The 15,630-nt window shown below is 54.8% G+C and overlaps 1 protein-coding gene across 3 annotated transcripts; it reads left to right on the forward strand.

The window, feature by feature from the left end:
* The first annotated feature begins 7,050 nt into the window (after positions 1-7,050).
* On the forward strand, positions 7,051-9,951 carry AEN (apoptosis enhancing nuclease). 3 transcript variants are annotated; one of them, XM_064456213.1, is made up of 4 exons: positions 7,051-7,129; positions 7,600-8,279; positions 8,558-8,758; positions 9,119-9,951. In XM_064456213.1, the coding sequence occupies exons 2-4, from the start codon at positions 7,605-7,607 to the stop codon at positions 9,320-9,322; spliced, it is 1,080 nt and encodes a 359-aa protein (XP_064312283.1). In that variant the 5' UTR covers positions 7,051-7,129; positions 7,600-7,604; the 3' UTR covers positions 9,323-9,951. The 3 variants fall into 3 exon arrangements, with proteins under 3 accessions (XP_064312283.1, XP_064312285.1, XP_064312284.1); XM_064456215.1 differs by having other exon boundaries at positions 7,058-7,079; XM_064456214.1 differs by having other exon boundaries at positions 7,062-7,129; positions 7,603-8,279.
* Positions 9,952-15,630: the final 5,679 nt, after the last annotated feature.

Here is a 15,630-nt window from a genome sequence, read left to right on the forward strand (position 1 = left end):
TCTTTTCTTCAAGGCTGACCTCCATGTAGCTTCCCAGGAGAGAGCCAGGCCTGTTATTTAAACCAATTCACAAACTGGCTCCTGAAGGCCAGTTGTCCATTACACAATTTTTTGAACAGCAGGACAGCAGGGCTGATGGCAGCCAAGCTTTTTGTGTCGGTTCAGGGAAAAGGATAGGAAAAGGGATGGACGTCGTGAGTTAGCATCTCTTCCCAGGTTAACTTTCCCCCAAGATCCAGGACTACCTAACAGCTCCTCTGCAGCGCTGTGCAGGGGGGCTCTGGACTCTGTCGTGCCTGCAGAAGGGTGATGCTGAGCCTCAGCACCTCCTTCATCTCACACCAAAGCTCCACGGTCCCCCCCATGACCACCATGAGAGATGCAGACATACTCATACCCTGCAGGGTCATCCTTCCATAGAGGGAAAAGCTTTTAATCAGGTCCCGGTTGCCCGATGAGGTGAGGTTTGCCAAGAAGGGAATCAAGAAGAAAGATGATCCACCTCTGGGGTCCATCAAAGCCAAGCAGGCCAGGGCCCTGCTGCCATGGAGTTTGCTAGAGCAGAGACCTCCAGCACTGAGCACGCTGAGGTCCTACTCGATGCTGGTGCTCCAAGTGTGATAGAGATGTGAAATACAAGAGTGCTCTTGGCAGCAAGGTACAGTTACACACCAAGCCCTGCTAGATCCACAGCCTCCTCCCTGCAGTCCATGGCATCTTCCACTTGCATTTCAAGGGGACTTCAGCCCCTCTGTCCAGTGGGAAGCCTGGAGACCTTGGCTCACTCCTCCCTGGACACAGGCTGTTCCTCCAAGCCAGCTGTGCTGGGAGCCCAGGCAGTGACCGGTGGTGATGACCAGGGGCTACCTGCCGGCCAAGATGGGTTTCCTGCCAAACACAACTCCCAGCAAGCCAACCTGTGTCCACAAACAGGGTACCCAGTGGAGTGTGAAGGGACACATAACCACCCTCTGAGAAGGGGCAGCTCAGCCACCGCAGTTTGAAGAATGGACCAAGAGCATGTACCCATGCAAAGCTCTTGGCATCCTGTCTCCATGCTGCTGAGCTCCACAGCCCTTCCCCTTCAACCTGGGGACAAAATCAGGTCCCCGGGCAGCCAAGGGGAGAGGCAGCGGCCACCCAGAGAAAGAGGAGCTCAATTTGGGTTTTCCTTTCTTTTTTTTTTTTTTTTTAAGAATTAAAAAGTGGCAGCACTAGCGAAGGGTAATTATCCCTCTGTTCCAGCTGAAATACAATTAAGGCAGCTCTCAATGAGCCCCCGGGATATTGTGGTTTACTAATTAACAAGCGGATATGCTGTGGCCCCTGTCATGGCAATTACAGCATGAGACAGGCTTCAGGAGCTCTAATTACACGTCAGCCCGCGACACACACTGCAATACAAATTAACGAGGGCCCAGGCTGGCGACAGAGGGAGTTTACCCAGTAAGAGGCTGAGCTGGGCAGCAGGGATGGGGGACCTGATATGGCTCCAAGTCTGGGGATAGCAGTCCATACTGCAGGGCCAGGAGGATGTAGGTAGCAAACTGGGGGTAAAATGTCCCACGGTTGCCAAAAAAAGGTGCATCGGAGGAAGGTGAGCGGTTTTTGCTTTGCAGAGCTGTGGTCTGATGAGATGAGTGGCATTTGGGATGACTGCAATGAATAGCAAGTATCGCATCTTCTGCCGTTAATTCCCAGTCCAATAAAGCTGCTGTTAAGGAAAGAAGTCAGACGGGAAATACCCAACAGGGTTTCACCTCCTGACAAATAACTAACAGGGCTCCCAGTGCTGAGAGGAATTTTTCTCACAATTTTTTTATTGGAAAAAGTTATGCAGTTTCAGGTTGAATTCGACTAATAACTTTGGCCAGGTACGGAAAAAAACAAAGCAATCAAGATTTGTGTAAATGAAGTTTTGACATGTTGCATTTAAAAAAGCTTTTTCCTTTCAAAACCGATTAAAAAGATATAATTAAACCAAAATACAGACCGCACACCTAATGAGGACATTTTGTTTCTGACAAAATGAAAAAATATTTATCAGCTTTGCTGACATTTATCAGATTTTTGCTGGTCCCAGCCCAGCAACAACACAGGTTTTCTGTTAGATTCATGTGCGTTTTGATTTTATTGCTCCTGCCGTCACTGCTCCAGCATCTGTCTGCTGCAGCCGCCCAAGGAGGGATGGTGGAGAGGTGACGTGGTGGATGCCCCAGGCTTTAGCCACTATCATCACCTGCAAATGCTGCTGTGGGCGGGGTGGTTCTCAGGCAGATGGAAGGATTTGGGGAGGCTGAAGCGAAGCCCCTGGGTTTTGGGGCTCCCTCCAGCATCACACAGCGGTGGGATCAGCAGAGCTCGCAGGCAGCCCTTGCAGGGGAGGGGGGTCTCATGCCGTGGGGATGCGTAGCAGGTCCCTCGTTTGCTCCCAGCTGTGACAAAGGGCTGACATGAGGCAGGTGAGGGGTTTTTGGACTAATCCCCCTCCGGGCATGCTGTCCCCATGCACGGCAGGGAAGAGACCCTGCCTAGTCCCCACTGCCAGCACCCGGAGGCCACATCCACTGCAGAGCAGTGGCAAGGGGAGTGCGTGCACCTCCTCGCACATTGCTCCCAAAATAGATCTCATTAACCATCGCAATTAACGTGAGTAGGGCCCTCTCTCCTCCTCGCCACCCCAGCCAGAGCCATACATACATAAAAATAACTGTTTATTAGACAGCGGGCAGAGCTCGGCTTATCACTGCAGACAGGAAATTGCTGTGCAGAAACTGCACGTTTCACTTTTAATAAGTTTGGCAATAAAACGTCTCATCAAATGAGGCCACGACAGGGCGATAATGAAGCTTCCGCGTGGCCTGTAATTGCTTACTGCTCTCCTTGGGGGTGAGCCAGAAGTTGGGGAGTGAGGGGGGAGCCATATGGCAGCATCATCTACCCTCACCTCTTGCACTGGGAACATCCCTCCTTATCCCCAGCAACATCCCCGGGAGCACTGGCACTCACCAGGACATGGCTGAGGAGGAGGTCTGTCCATGTTGGAGAGATACAGGCAATTCCCATGGAGTGTCAGAGGAAGTGGGAGGTTGTTGGTGCTCCAAGTGAAAGGAAAAGGTTTTCTGCCTTCCAGGAAGGACTTTTCAGCACTGAGTAGTCTTCAAGGCTGGGGGGGTGCTGTCACACCCAGTCCATCTGTGTCCTTAGCCAGGAGGGGTACTGTCTCCTGGAGGTTTTTCACAAGTCAGGTAAGGATAGGGAACTCAAAGAGCAGCTATGGCTGAAGCATCAAGGGTGTAAAGCAGGAATGAGGAAAGCACTCACTGACCAAGACCCTACAGAGATTCCTCAGTGCTTCACAAAGGTTCTCACTGTTGGGAGCTGCAGAAACCCTTGACTTCTGCAGCCAATATTAAGATCCACACACTTCTTGCTTTCCTGCCCATCAGGTTTAAAGCACAAGCCTGAAACATGTGTCCAGTCCCAGCCGAGCTCTGCTGAGCAGAAAACTCAAGGACTGGCCAAGCTTTGGAGGATGAACCGCTTTGTCCTCTTCAGAGGGGACAGAGGCATGGAAATGGAGAGGTCTGCGAGGGCCCCCGTGCTGTACCTCTGCTACAGAGCAAGAGGGCTGCAGTGCTCCAAGACGCATCATGGCAAAGGCCAGCGAGCACCACAGTGCCTATGTCTTCTGATGTCCTCACGCTGGTGACCTCAGACCAGCAGCCGGTGACATCTGCATCCAGGAAGCATCAGCTGCCAAGCCAGTGCCTTACACCAAAGGATGGTGGCGGTGCTTCCAGGTGCTCCCTTCATTATAAGACTTTCTTTCTCTAAAAGAAACCAGGTCCAGCACAGGACTGGTCGCTTCACTGACTTGCTTCTGTGGTTCCCCAGCTTCTGTTTGATCTTCTAGATGCTGACGGACACAAACCAGCCCTGCTGCAAGCCTATTTGAATTGATGGTAGCAGCTCGAGGGAGCTCTCGTGAGGTCCCCCAGCTCGTGGGTGGGTGACAGGGAGGCACCCTGCAGCCAGCAAAGCCCAGGACAGTGATGTGGTCCCTCATCACCCTTGGAGACAAAGCTGGGTCCTTGCTGCCTTATCCAAGTTACCTTATCCCTGAGCCTCATTCCCACCAGCCATCCCCCAGGGCAGAGATGGGGCAGGGAGGTCCAGGGGTACATGGGTGCAACCAGCCCTGCAAAGGTGGGCATGAGCTCTGGCATCACAGTAATAGGCAAAGTGAGCTGTGTCCAGGTTGGGATCGGGAAATGAGGCAGTTTAGAGTCACAGCAGGAATGTGCTGGCACTGTCAGGGACTGCTGGCAGCCAGCAGGCTCCCGGGTGGGTGGGAGGCGTTGCTTGCCCGCGGCACTGCTCTCAGGGAGTTTACCTGGAATTGCTGATCCACATTCATAAACATGATCACATTAATTGGCTGTTGCAGCCACAGCAGCCATCGCCTCCCAGCGCTGGGACTTCCTCTCCCTTCCCATCCCAAATGTCAGGACATCTCTGTTCCTCCATCCGCTTGGCACCATGGCTGAGGACAGAGAATTGGTTGGAGAAGGGAAAGAGGCAGAGGACAGGTGAGTCCACAAGCCTGGAGCTGGTGACAGACACCTACTGCCACCGCCTCCACTCTGCAAAGCTGCAGAAAATAAACCGCAGAGAGCTTCTCGAGGGGACCAGGAGCTCTGCAGGAAGTCCTGTAGCCCTGGGAGGCAATGACCTGGGGACAGGCACATCTGATGGAGGCCAGCTTTTATTGCAGGAGCAATGACCAGGTGGCAGGAGAAGGACCAGCTCCCAGCCGAGGACAGAGCCGCGCAGGCTGCTCAGCCTGAGATCAGGCTTGTGCTCGTCTCACTTGGAGTGGAGCCAATCATTTCTAGTAAATTATTCATCCAACAAATTTAGCCTGTTATTCTAGTCGTGCTCTACCCAGAGTTTTACAGATTTCATTATTATTTCAAATTGTACAAACACCACAGAAACCTCTCCCGGGCTCTGGCATGCTACGCCTTCATCTCAGCTCTCGGCTCATCTGCCACATCTGAAATGGGATTTCTACCATCTGGTGCCAAACCCTCCATCCCTGCCAGGCCACAGGATCTTGTGGAGACAAGTGGCATCCCTGATCGGCACAAGGCTTCTACTGAAGAGATAACTTCTACGATGTGAGAACTATCTACTCATGACCCACAGGTCAGTGGTATCAGAGGAGGCCACGGTACACTGATGGACCCATTCAAAGCTATTTTGACTTTTTTCCACCTCCATCCTTGCATCTGGGGTAGGGGAGAAAAATGACACCACTGCTGCCTTGCAGCCTGGGCTATCGTGGCCTTGGCAAACTGGAAAAATTTTTTCTCTTCCTCCCCACATGCCCATAATTTCTCCTGTTTGAGGTTTCTGTGTAACCACGAGGGTACAGCTAAAATTTGCACTGCTGAAGAGACTAGCATGCCTCTTGCAAAACATACAGCCTGGGAAGGAAGGAGTCACTGAGCAAAGATGAGGGGAGATGGATGGGTTTGTTGTGGACAAGCCAAGACTGATTGGACCCACAAGTGCAACAGCCATGCATCTGGGGAGAAGCTATCAACCCAGAAGCACTGAATGGTTGAGGTGCTTGAATCTCCCGACCCACCACAGGGCATGAAGGGGGACACCAGCCAGTGACACTGTCTCCTCACACGCCTGGAGCTGGTGGAGAAATGCTACCAGCAACGCAAGCCCATTTCCCTCACACCAGGGCTCAAGTTTGCTCCCTCTCGTGCAGTGGCAGTCAGCTCATGCCTCGCTTAGGGGGAGAAAAATGGGGCAAAGAGGCCCAGGAACCCCAAATGAACCATCCCCAAGAGCTATAATGCACAGTTTTACCAAAAAGACCAGAAAAGTGTATTAATTTCTACAGAGAGACCTGCAAGATCTCCCCAGCAAGTTATTGTGGGACACTGGAACTACTCTTTATAGAGGAGATTAGGTAGCCAAACATCAGGGACGGAAGCAATAGATGCAAGACACAGAGCAATAGATTTAAGGAAGAGGTTTAACAGCCAAAAGAAAAACATAAAAGAAATAGGAAAAAATAAATCACAGGGTGATCTAAATCTTTTCTTTCTGACCAGGCAAAAAGAGGGAAAAATGGAGCATGAAAACACGCATCGTGTGCACCCATGAGCCCCCCCTTGGTGGCAGGGAGAGGGGATGCTCATTGCAGGGCCCCATGGGACAAGGACGGATGCAGTGCCTGGCTCTCTCTGGAAGACTAGTGATTTTGTTGTTGTATGGCTCATCCCACCACAACAAGTCACAGTCTGCCCTAGGGTGCACGGCCTCTCCGGCGATGCTGAAGATGCGAAGACAAGCCAATGGCCACAGCCTTTGCTTCTGACCACCTCAGCCGTTGCTTTTGTGAGCCTTGAGAGCGAAGCAATGAGAGGCTGGTCTGAAACCCTGTCTGCACCTGTGTCCTGGCCAGAGCTACCCCCCTCGACCCTGGGGAGCACCATAGGAGAGCCTGGAAGATGCAAACCCCATGCAGCAGTGCCCCAGCCCACCCCTCAGGAGCGGTGCTGCCCCAGCCAGCAGCCTGCGTGTCCCTGGCAGGAAAAGGGATGCCCACAGGGTCAGCACTGCACCCCAGCAAACACAGCAAAACCACAGCACATCGGTGCTGAGCTGAGCTGCAGGGCACGGGGCTGAGTAACCTGGTGTGCATCCCAAGCCCACCACCCAGAAAGGTCCCCTCCCATCAGGGCCAGAGGTGGGACAGGCTGGGAGCCCTGAGCAGCACTCAGGTCTGGGATGCAAGCACTAGATGTGCTGCTCCAGCAGCCCCATGGCAAACAGCGGCACCAGGTTGAGGAATTGGCAAATTCATTTTGGCTTTCACAACAAAAACACCCCCTGCCCCCCGCGCTATAGCCGAGGCGCCTTATAGCGGGGCGGTGGCAGCCCCGCCCCGTGCCGCTGGGGCTGTGGGCACCGCCCCCTGCATGCAAATCGCTGCACCCACGCAGCCAATGGGGAGGCAGGGGGCGGGACCACGGCGGGACGTGCCCGGGCATGTGAGCGCAGCAGCTTCCGGGCGAGACACGTGGGAGCCGGGGCGGTAGCGGTGGGTCGGGGGGCGAGCTGGGGGGCCGGGGAGCCAACGGGGGGTGCTGGGGGGCTAACAGCGGGCCTGGGAGGGGGAACGGGGTGGGCAGGGGACTGGGGCTGGGAGCGAGACAGAAAGGGCTCGGGTAGCGGGCGGACAGGGCCCGAGGGTTTTGAAGAGGGGCAGGCGGGGGGGTGGCAGTGGGGTGGGCAGGGGGCTGCGGATCGGGAAGGGGGTGGGCAGGGCCCTGGGACCGGGAATGGGGCAGGCTGGGTCTGGGCAGTGAGGAGGCAAGAGCGTGGGGACAGCGTGTGACAATGTGTCCGTGTTTCCCCGCCCCGTAGCTTCTGCCTAGACTGCTTGTGCCTGCCTGCGCCGGGGCAGGGGGGTGGTATGTCGCGGAGGGGAGTTGCTGTGGGGTATGTGTATCCCTTTTGACGGGGGGTATCGGGCTGCATGGCACTCATGTCCCCCTGTGCTCACTCCAGCAGGGATGCCTCCTGGCAAAGGGCAGCTGACCCCGCTGCTGCCCACCCCGAAGGACTCTGTGCCCACCCCACAAGGCACCCATGGCCCTGCTGCGGGTGGCTGTGCTCAGCCACCAGAGGGTCCCGGTACACTGCAGGGTCGCAGCAAGAAGAAGAGCCGCAAGCATCAGCGATTCATCGAGCGCCGGACGCTGTTGGAGCAGAAGGGGCTGCTGAGCCCCCGCCGGTGCCTGGACAGCCAGGCCCCCATGGCAGGGCCGGAGGCATGCAGCACGCTTGCCAAGGCAGGTGGCACCACGGCACTGCACTGCGGGAAGGTCCCCAAACCCAAACAGGTTCCCTCCCCATCCCTGTCTCCGTCCGCCTCTCCAGACAGCATAGCCAGGCACCACTCCGTGCTCCTCTCCCAGGGGAATGGCAGCTCCAAGGGGGTGCGGACGTGCTCCCCACTCCTGTGCCCAGGCAAATATGTGGCCATCGACTGTGAGATGGTGGGCACCGGTCCTCAGGGCAGGCTGAGCGAGCTGGCGCGGTGCTCCGTGGTGAACTATGAGGGGGACGTCATCTATGACAAGTACGTCCAGCCTGAGCTACCCATCGTGGACTACCGGACGCGCTGGAGTGGCATCACCAAGCAGCACATGAAGAGGGCAATTCCCTTCAAGACTGCCCAGGCAGAGGTGAGGGATAAAAGAGAGAAATTTAACAAAAAAAAAAAAAGGCTGTTTTATCTGCCAGCCATGCGTTGGGATATTTCATGTCCTATACTGAGCTTCTCTGAGGCAGAGGCACAGGACAGGGAACCTTCAAAGCCATGTGGTGGATTAATTTGCTTGTTACTGCTCTATTCTGGGAACCTAAAAATCTAGAACTGAATTTAACACAAAATTATTTATTTTATACTTAATTGATGTTTCTTTTGCTGAACTTCCTGTCTAACCCTTTCTGACTCTTCCAGATCCTGAAGATCTTGAAAGACAAGATTGTGGTAGGACACGCCATCCACAACGACTTCCAAGCTCTGAAGTACTTCCACCCAAAAGACAGGACCCGAGACACCAGCCGGATCCCTGTGCTGAACCAGAAAGCAGGGCTGCCTGTCAAGGCCAGCGTCTCTCTCAAGAGCTTGGCCAGGCACCTGCTCCAGAAAAAGATCCAGGTAAGCACCAGCAACTTTGAGATGGGGAGCAGTTCCTGGGTTTGCCGCAAGCCTGTGTGGTCAGCCATCTCCACGGGTACTCTCTGTGAGATGACCCTTGTTCATCCTGTGCTCCTGGCTCTGATTAAGCTGTGGGGTCCCAGCACCTCCCAAGCTGACCATTAAGCATCTCAATAAAGCAGGGACAGGATCTGTGCCCTCCAGAAAGTGTTTGAGATGCATGTATCTCCTGGGCTGCATTGAACCTTTGCCATCTCCAAAACCCCCAGCTCTTGTGTTCTTCTGAGCAAGCAGACAAGGTGACATGCTGGATTTTCGCCAAACCCTTTTTCTAATGAGGCTTTTCCCCCCTTTGCTCAGGTTGGCTGCAAAGGGCACTCATCGGTGGAGGATGCTCAGACAGCCATGGAGCTGTACAGACTGGTGGAGGTACAGTGGGAGACGGAGCTGGCCCATAGCCTGCCCCCCCGGCCCCCCAGCCCCATCACAGACCCCACCACAGACAGCAACCAGTACATGGATGACCGGTACTGGCCCACGGACCTGATGGCAAGCAGCCTGTAATGGGGAACGCCGCAGGTTTCTGGCCATCCTGATGCCTTCAGCTATTAAAGGTGGAGGCAGCTGCCAACGTCCTTCCCCAGGGCTTGTGCCCTGCCCGGCACCTGGCCCACTGAACAGCAGTGCAGAGGAGTCAGATGCCCCCCAGCCCCACTCAGGGACAGAGAAATGGTGGCAGATGGACATCGGTAATCTCCTGAAAATGCTGTTTGCAGCTTCTTGCTGTTACACAGAAATAAGCATTGTGACTCTGCTGTGTTCATCTGTCATTTGGTGCTCGGGGACGAGCAGGGTCCAGGTGGAGGAACCCCTGTGGGTGTGCAATGGCTGTGGCAGTGGGGTGGGGCTGCCAGGGCACCTCCCATGTCCCCTGGGAGGGGATACCCCCATGGTGGGCAAGTGGCAAGTCTTCCCAGGAGAGGACTGGGGTGTCTCGCTGATGCCCAAAGGCTGTAAATCATCCAGGGGCAACTTAAACGACCAATTTCCTTGTCACTTTGCACAGTGAAGCCTGAAAAGAAAGTCTGTGTCTAATCAATGTCCAGCCTTGACAAGAGCATAGGATGCACTTCATTTTAAATACTCTACTTACATGTTTGTCCAATTCTGAATTAAAAACTGGTCCTGCAAAACCCTTGTGTGTGTGTTGCATGATGTGATCTGGCAGCTCTCCAGGAGGGAGAGGGCTGGGATGGGGTTGGCAAGGGATGGGTATGTGCTGCCTGCATCCTGTGCTGTGTCCCAGTGCTTGAAACCCATCTGCAACCAGAAAAGGTGCTTTGACTGTCCTAATGGTGGCTGGAGTGAGCAGTTCTCTGGGGTATGGGCTGGTCCGCTCTGCTCTGGGAACATCCCTGTGAAGGCAGGAGGAGCCGGTGCTGCTGGGAAAAAACCACTGCAAGAGCAAGTGTCCCACTGTGACACCCTCCAGCAGCTGGGCTGTCCTAGCTCAGAGAGCTCCCTGTGTAAAAGAGAGGCACTGCTGGAGTTTGCTCACCCTGCAAGACCGTCCCTGTGCACAGGGGTTGGGAGCAAGAGCTGTGCGCGCTCTGCGGGGCGGGAATGATGCTGAGCTGTGGCGTGGGCTGCCGTGACAGTGCGGGGACGGGGTGATGCTCACCTGCAGTGGCTCTGCCTGCAGGCTGCTGCTTTGTGGGTGGTGTATGTGGATACCTGTGGCTGCACAGATGTATTCCAGCTGGGGGTGTGAGCACCAGAGTGGGGTTTGGGGCTGGACATAGGGAGTTGCGTGCTTCCCTGGGGAGCGGAACAGTCACAGTCATAGAAAATCAGTATTTTTTTGCCAGGTGCCTCAAGGCTGAGGCCACCCCTTTAATACAGGAGTCCCCCAGTCCTGCTGACTGGGCTGTGAGGCGGGAGGGGGCTGGAGGGCTGCCAACACCCCTGGGGGCTTTTGGGAGCCCAGCTACAGCACAGTGCACGTATGACAGCCAGCACTGAAATAGAGTCCATGTCCCCCACGGCCAGGTTAGACAGGTCCCAGGCTTTTCCCAGCAGCTGGGGGAGGGAAGGAGAGCTCAGCCCTAGCCTTGGGAAGCGGCCAAGGAGCTGGGTGACGCAGGCACACCTGACGCACACATCAGTGCCATTATAAGACGCATCTTGCACTTCCCGTCTTAACTCCTCCCTGCCCAGCAGAGGAAGCCGGGGACAGATCAGAAACACTTTGAAACACATCAGACGTGTCCCAAAAGCTCTGCCTTCACAGTGGCCCGAGCACAACCTTCCTTCGACAGAAATAGTAACCTGGGGTGTGCCCTGAGCTCATGGTCTAGACACTTTCCACCAGACCTGGTAGGACACATGGCCCCATGGTAGGTCTTTAAATCCTACTTGTGGTAGTTTGTCCCAGGCACGTTCCTAACGAAGCAAGCTGTAAAACCTGGCTGGCACCACTCCCTGTGCAAGTCCCAGGGTGTAGCTCAGCTGAGCCCCAGCATAAAGCTGTGTAATGTCAGCACAACCCAGTGGGGTACAGGAGGGACCTGAACCCCATGGGGGCACTGATGGCAGTGCAGGGGAGCATGGCTGGCACAGTTTTTTCTCCATTTCTTCTTCTTTGACGTATCCACCTCTCCTGAGGCAGCAGGAGGGAAGTGAAAGGAAAGGAAGCAAGAGAGGGGTGACAGGAGCTCAGTGGGTCAGCAGACAGCACCATCAGAAGATGGTGGCCTCCCAAATCTGACACACCAGCTCTGCCTTCTGCTCCTGGGAATGCAGACCTGGAGGAAGAGCACAGCAGAGGGGTGCTTTGCTCATGGCCATATAACCAGGCCCATATAACTGCATCCCCTCATAGGAGCACATGGGTTTTTGGAGAGCTTGCATGGGACACCCCATGGCTCCCAGCTTGTTTGTCCCCCAGCCCACCCTGTCTCACCACCCCATAGCACTAATCTGCCCTAAGCCACATGATGTCTTGATGTGAGATACAGGTGTGTTGGGGTGAGGCTGGAGAAAGCTGCAAAAGGAGGCGGAAGGCCACAAGTCTTTATCAGCCTGTGACTCAGCCTGCCTTGCCGTCAGCCAGCGGCAAGGGGAAGGCATAATTAAGAAAAAAAAAAAACCCAAACAAAACCATTTCTGAAGATTTGACCATCCAAACAATTTAGTGAGAACCACTTCCAAAAGTAAGCCTAGGTCAGGCTCCAGGCAAGGGACAGATTTCTCTAAGCACTCATCCCTGTGACTTAGGGCAGCTTTTTCCCCACCTGCCCACAGCGGAGGTCCCCAGCCTGCCTGCACGGCTGCCCCACGTGCTTCCTGGCAGCAGAGCCCCAGGCTTGCATGGTGGCATGAGGCGCTGGGAAAGTCCCAGGCTGCCTCTGAGAGCTTGTCCTTGTTGCCACTACACTCATTTAACCCTCCTGCTGAAATATCCCCCTGCTTTGGGAGCAAATTTGAAGGCAGTGACACAGGCAAAGGCCAGCTACACCTTGGCACTCATGTGTCTTGCAAACTTCACAGAATCACAGAATGGCAGGGGTTGGAAGGGACCTCTGGAGATCATCTCGCCCAACCCCCTGCTTGAGCAGGCACACCCAGAGCAGGGGGCACAGGACCGCGTCCAGGCGGGGTGTGAATGTCTCCAGGGAAGGGACTCCACACCCTCCCTGGGCAGCCTGTGCCACTGCTCTGGCACCCCCACAGGAAGGAAGTTTTTTCTCATATTGAGGTGGAACTTCCTGTGTTCCAGCTTGTGCCCGTTGCCCCTTGTCCTGTTGCTGGGCATCGCTGAAAAGAGTCCAGTCCCATCGCCCTGACACCTACTCTTTAGAAATTTATAGGTATTTATGAAATCCTCCCCTCAGTCTTCTCTTGTCCAGGCTAAACAAACCCAAGTCTCTCAGTCTTTCCTCATAAAGGAGATGCTCCAGCCCCCTGATCATCTTGGTAGCTCTCCGCTAGACTTGCTCAAGCAGTTCCACATCCTTCTTAAACTGCGGGGCCCAAAACTGGACACAGTACTCCAAATGTGGTCTCACTAGGGCAGAGTAGAGGGGGAAGATAACCTCTCTCGATCTGCTGGCCACACTCCTTTTAATGCAGCCCAACAGCTTCTGTGCTGTGACCTCCAGCTCTTGAGGAAGCTGAGAAACAAATCTGGGGAGGTCAATCCCCGTTTACATCAGATTTGAAGGGCTGGAAAAACCCCAATGTTCTGCTCTGCAAGCCCCCTGAGGCAGAATTGCTGAGGTGCAAACCCCACCATGGATGATGAGGGGTGGTAGCAACCTGCTCCCTGCTGGTGAAGTGATGTTTGTGCTGAAAAATCTGAATGGCAATGCTCATCCCATTTGCAACCAGTGAACCCTTCGAGAGCTAATCAGGATTTTCACAGGTGTTTGTGAATATTTACCTACATGCCAGGGAGTTGCTATTGCTGAAAGCAGCCAAACTTCGCCCTGGTTCATCGCCCAAACAGCCCGCTGGTGCTCGTGCTGGGAGGCTGAGCATCTTTAGGCAAGCTGAGCATCTTTAGGCGTGCGAAGGAGAGCTGGGCTGGCTCACCATTTACGCAAAATTTCATGATAATTGAAGAATCTGCAGAAAACTCAGCTGCTGTCTCAACGACCCTGAATAATGATTAACCCAAACTCATGAATCCAGCAATGGGCTTTTTTATCAGAGGGAAAACATTGTCGAATGATTTTTTTCCAGCCAGCTGCGGGAGCAGGTAACTGATAAGCCCGTCATTGGAGTGGGGCTGAGCCAATGGGAGCCGATGGCGACGGCTTTTACTTCTGTCTAGCAACAGCTTCTCCTTGAGCAGCAGACAGCGATTCAATGCTTTCCCTTGTGTTTATTGAGCTCCCCCCTTTTGGCCTCCTGCTACACAGGGATTTTCATGGGGGACACTCGGAAACTGAGTTTCGCATGGAATGTCCCCAGTTTTCTGTATGTTTTTAGTGTCTATTCCTATCCAGCATGGCAAAAGCTTTGCAGCTGCAAAAGAGGATGCATGCCCCCATCCTGCCTTATCCTGGCTCTGCTCTCACCCTGCTTCACCTGTGCACCTGGAGCTCTGCTTTTGCTGGGTAGGTGTCAGACACCCATAGGGTGCTTGAAATAGCACCATAGCAAAATAGCAGCTGTACCAGGAGACCCCACACCAGGGATGTGTCCGACTGTCCCGCCCTGCATCACCAGCATCCAGCCGTGGTCCAGCACCTCTCATGGCTGTGGGGGGATGTTTGCCAGGGGACCACGGCTGGGAGCAGCACCCATGGATCAGGGCACACCACAGCATGAAGGGAAGGTTTGCTTTGATGCTGGCTCTGGTTATCACAGCACAGGTGGTTGAAGTGCCACGTAATCCCCAAATGTCCTGGGGTGGAGCAATGCCTGTACCTAATAACAGCGCAGAGCAAACCCCTAACCTGGGGCAGTCTGTCCCCTCACTGTGGGACAGACATTTCACCCTGTTTGCAGGCAGAGTGTGGAGGCTTCTCTCAGGTGACTTGCCAGAGACCAAACTTGTCTCAGCAGAGGGAGGAACCAGCTCCCCTGTGCTCCCCACCCCAATGGTACCCCCACACGCCATCCCCCCTCTCCTCTCCTCCCCAAGCACGAATTAGAAGGCAGAAAACTCACAGAGGGCTATAAATTAAAATCTCAGGGGCCTTAATAACCTCCTTGGCCGGAAGAAGCAAATAGGTGTGATGTGGAAATGAATAGGCACATCTGGCAGCTGCTTAGCACTTCGGCTGCAGGAGGGGTGTGCATGTGCATGTGTGCGTGTGCATGTGTGTGCGTGTTCGAACTGCCAGCACAGCCTCCCGGATTGGCTGCAAAAACCCTTCCCAACCAATGCTGGGGACCAGGGTGGCCTAGCAACAGCCTTTCCCTAATGAAAAACAAGCCACTTAAGCATCGTGACTATCTGCGGATGACAGGAAAAGGCACAATTCCTGGCACGCCCCATCCTCCCCAGGGAGCCAGGCCCAAAGAGGGCTGCAAAGGCTGCACTGGAAGGGCTGGGGTGGCTCAACATGAGGACCCCTCAGTCCCTGCTCTGTGGGTGTGTTGGATGCACGAGAAGTGTTTGCTGCAGGTGCATGGCAAGGAAGCCCAGGGGGAGAAACACCCTCCCATTCAGCCATGGCTCCATCCCCCTGTGCGGGCAGCCTGAGTGTCAGGCTCACCCCCAGCATGTCAAGGGACCCCCACCACAGGCACCCCACAGCCCTGCACCCATGGAATGAGCTGGGGGCTGGATGCCAAGTGGCCACAGGGGCCATGAGCCGCTGAAGATGCCACCTTTGTGGCAGGAGGGGTTCATGGGGTGCAGTGCCAGGGGTATGTGGGGTGCTCCCCACCACTGCCAGGTAAAGGAGGAGCTGAGGGGTTGGTCACTGGTGTGGTCTTGTTTGGAGATGTTATCTTCCCATGTCCCTGCCCTGGGATTCTCTTCTCCAACAACTGTCCAGGGAAGGGGCTCTGAGGACAGCAGGGTCAGATACGTGAGCATAAGCCCATGCCTTAGCAATCACTTCCCTGCAAGCCAGCTCACAAAATAACAATAAGGCTGGGGCAACCAGGGGCTGGCCCTGGCGTCAGTGGGTATGGAGACACATTGCAGGAGGCAGGCTGGGAGCTGGGGGACAGTGGCAGAGGGCATTGAGGCACAGCATTGCTTTTGGGCTGTAGAAACGCCTCTTCCTTGGGGAACAGTGAGATGAAGGTCAGCTCTCTTCCAGAAGTGTGTGCAATTCCCAGTAAGGCACTGGGGGGAAAGGACCCAGCTCAGCCCACCCAGCATGGGGAGCAGCAGCAGCGTGGCATGGTGT

The sequence above is a fragment of the Phalacrocorax carbo genome, chromosome 7, assembly GCF_963921805.1.
Source record: "Phalacrocorax carbo chromosome 7, bPhaCar2.1, whole genome shotgun sequence".
NCBI classification, from domain to species: Eukaryota; Metazoa; Chordata; class Aves; order Suliformes; family Phalacrocoracidae; genus Phalacrocorax; species Phalacrocorax carbo.

Coding starts and splice junctions, on each gene's coding strand:
- AEN (XM_064456213.1), top strand. CDS start 7,605: ATGCCTCCTGGCAAAGGGCAGCTGACCCCGCTGCTGCCCACCCCGAAG. Junction 8,280..8,557: donor TCAAGACTGCCCAGGCAGAG/GTGAGGGATAAA, acceptor TGACTCTTCCAG/ATCCTGAAGATCTTGAAAGA. Junction 8,759..9,118: donor TGCTCCAGAAAAAGATCCAG/GTAAGCACCAGC, acceptor CCCTTTGCTCAG/GTTGGCTGCAAAGGGCACTC.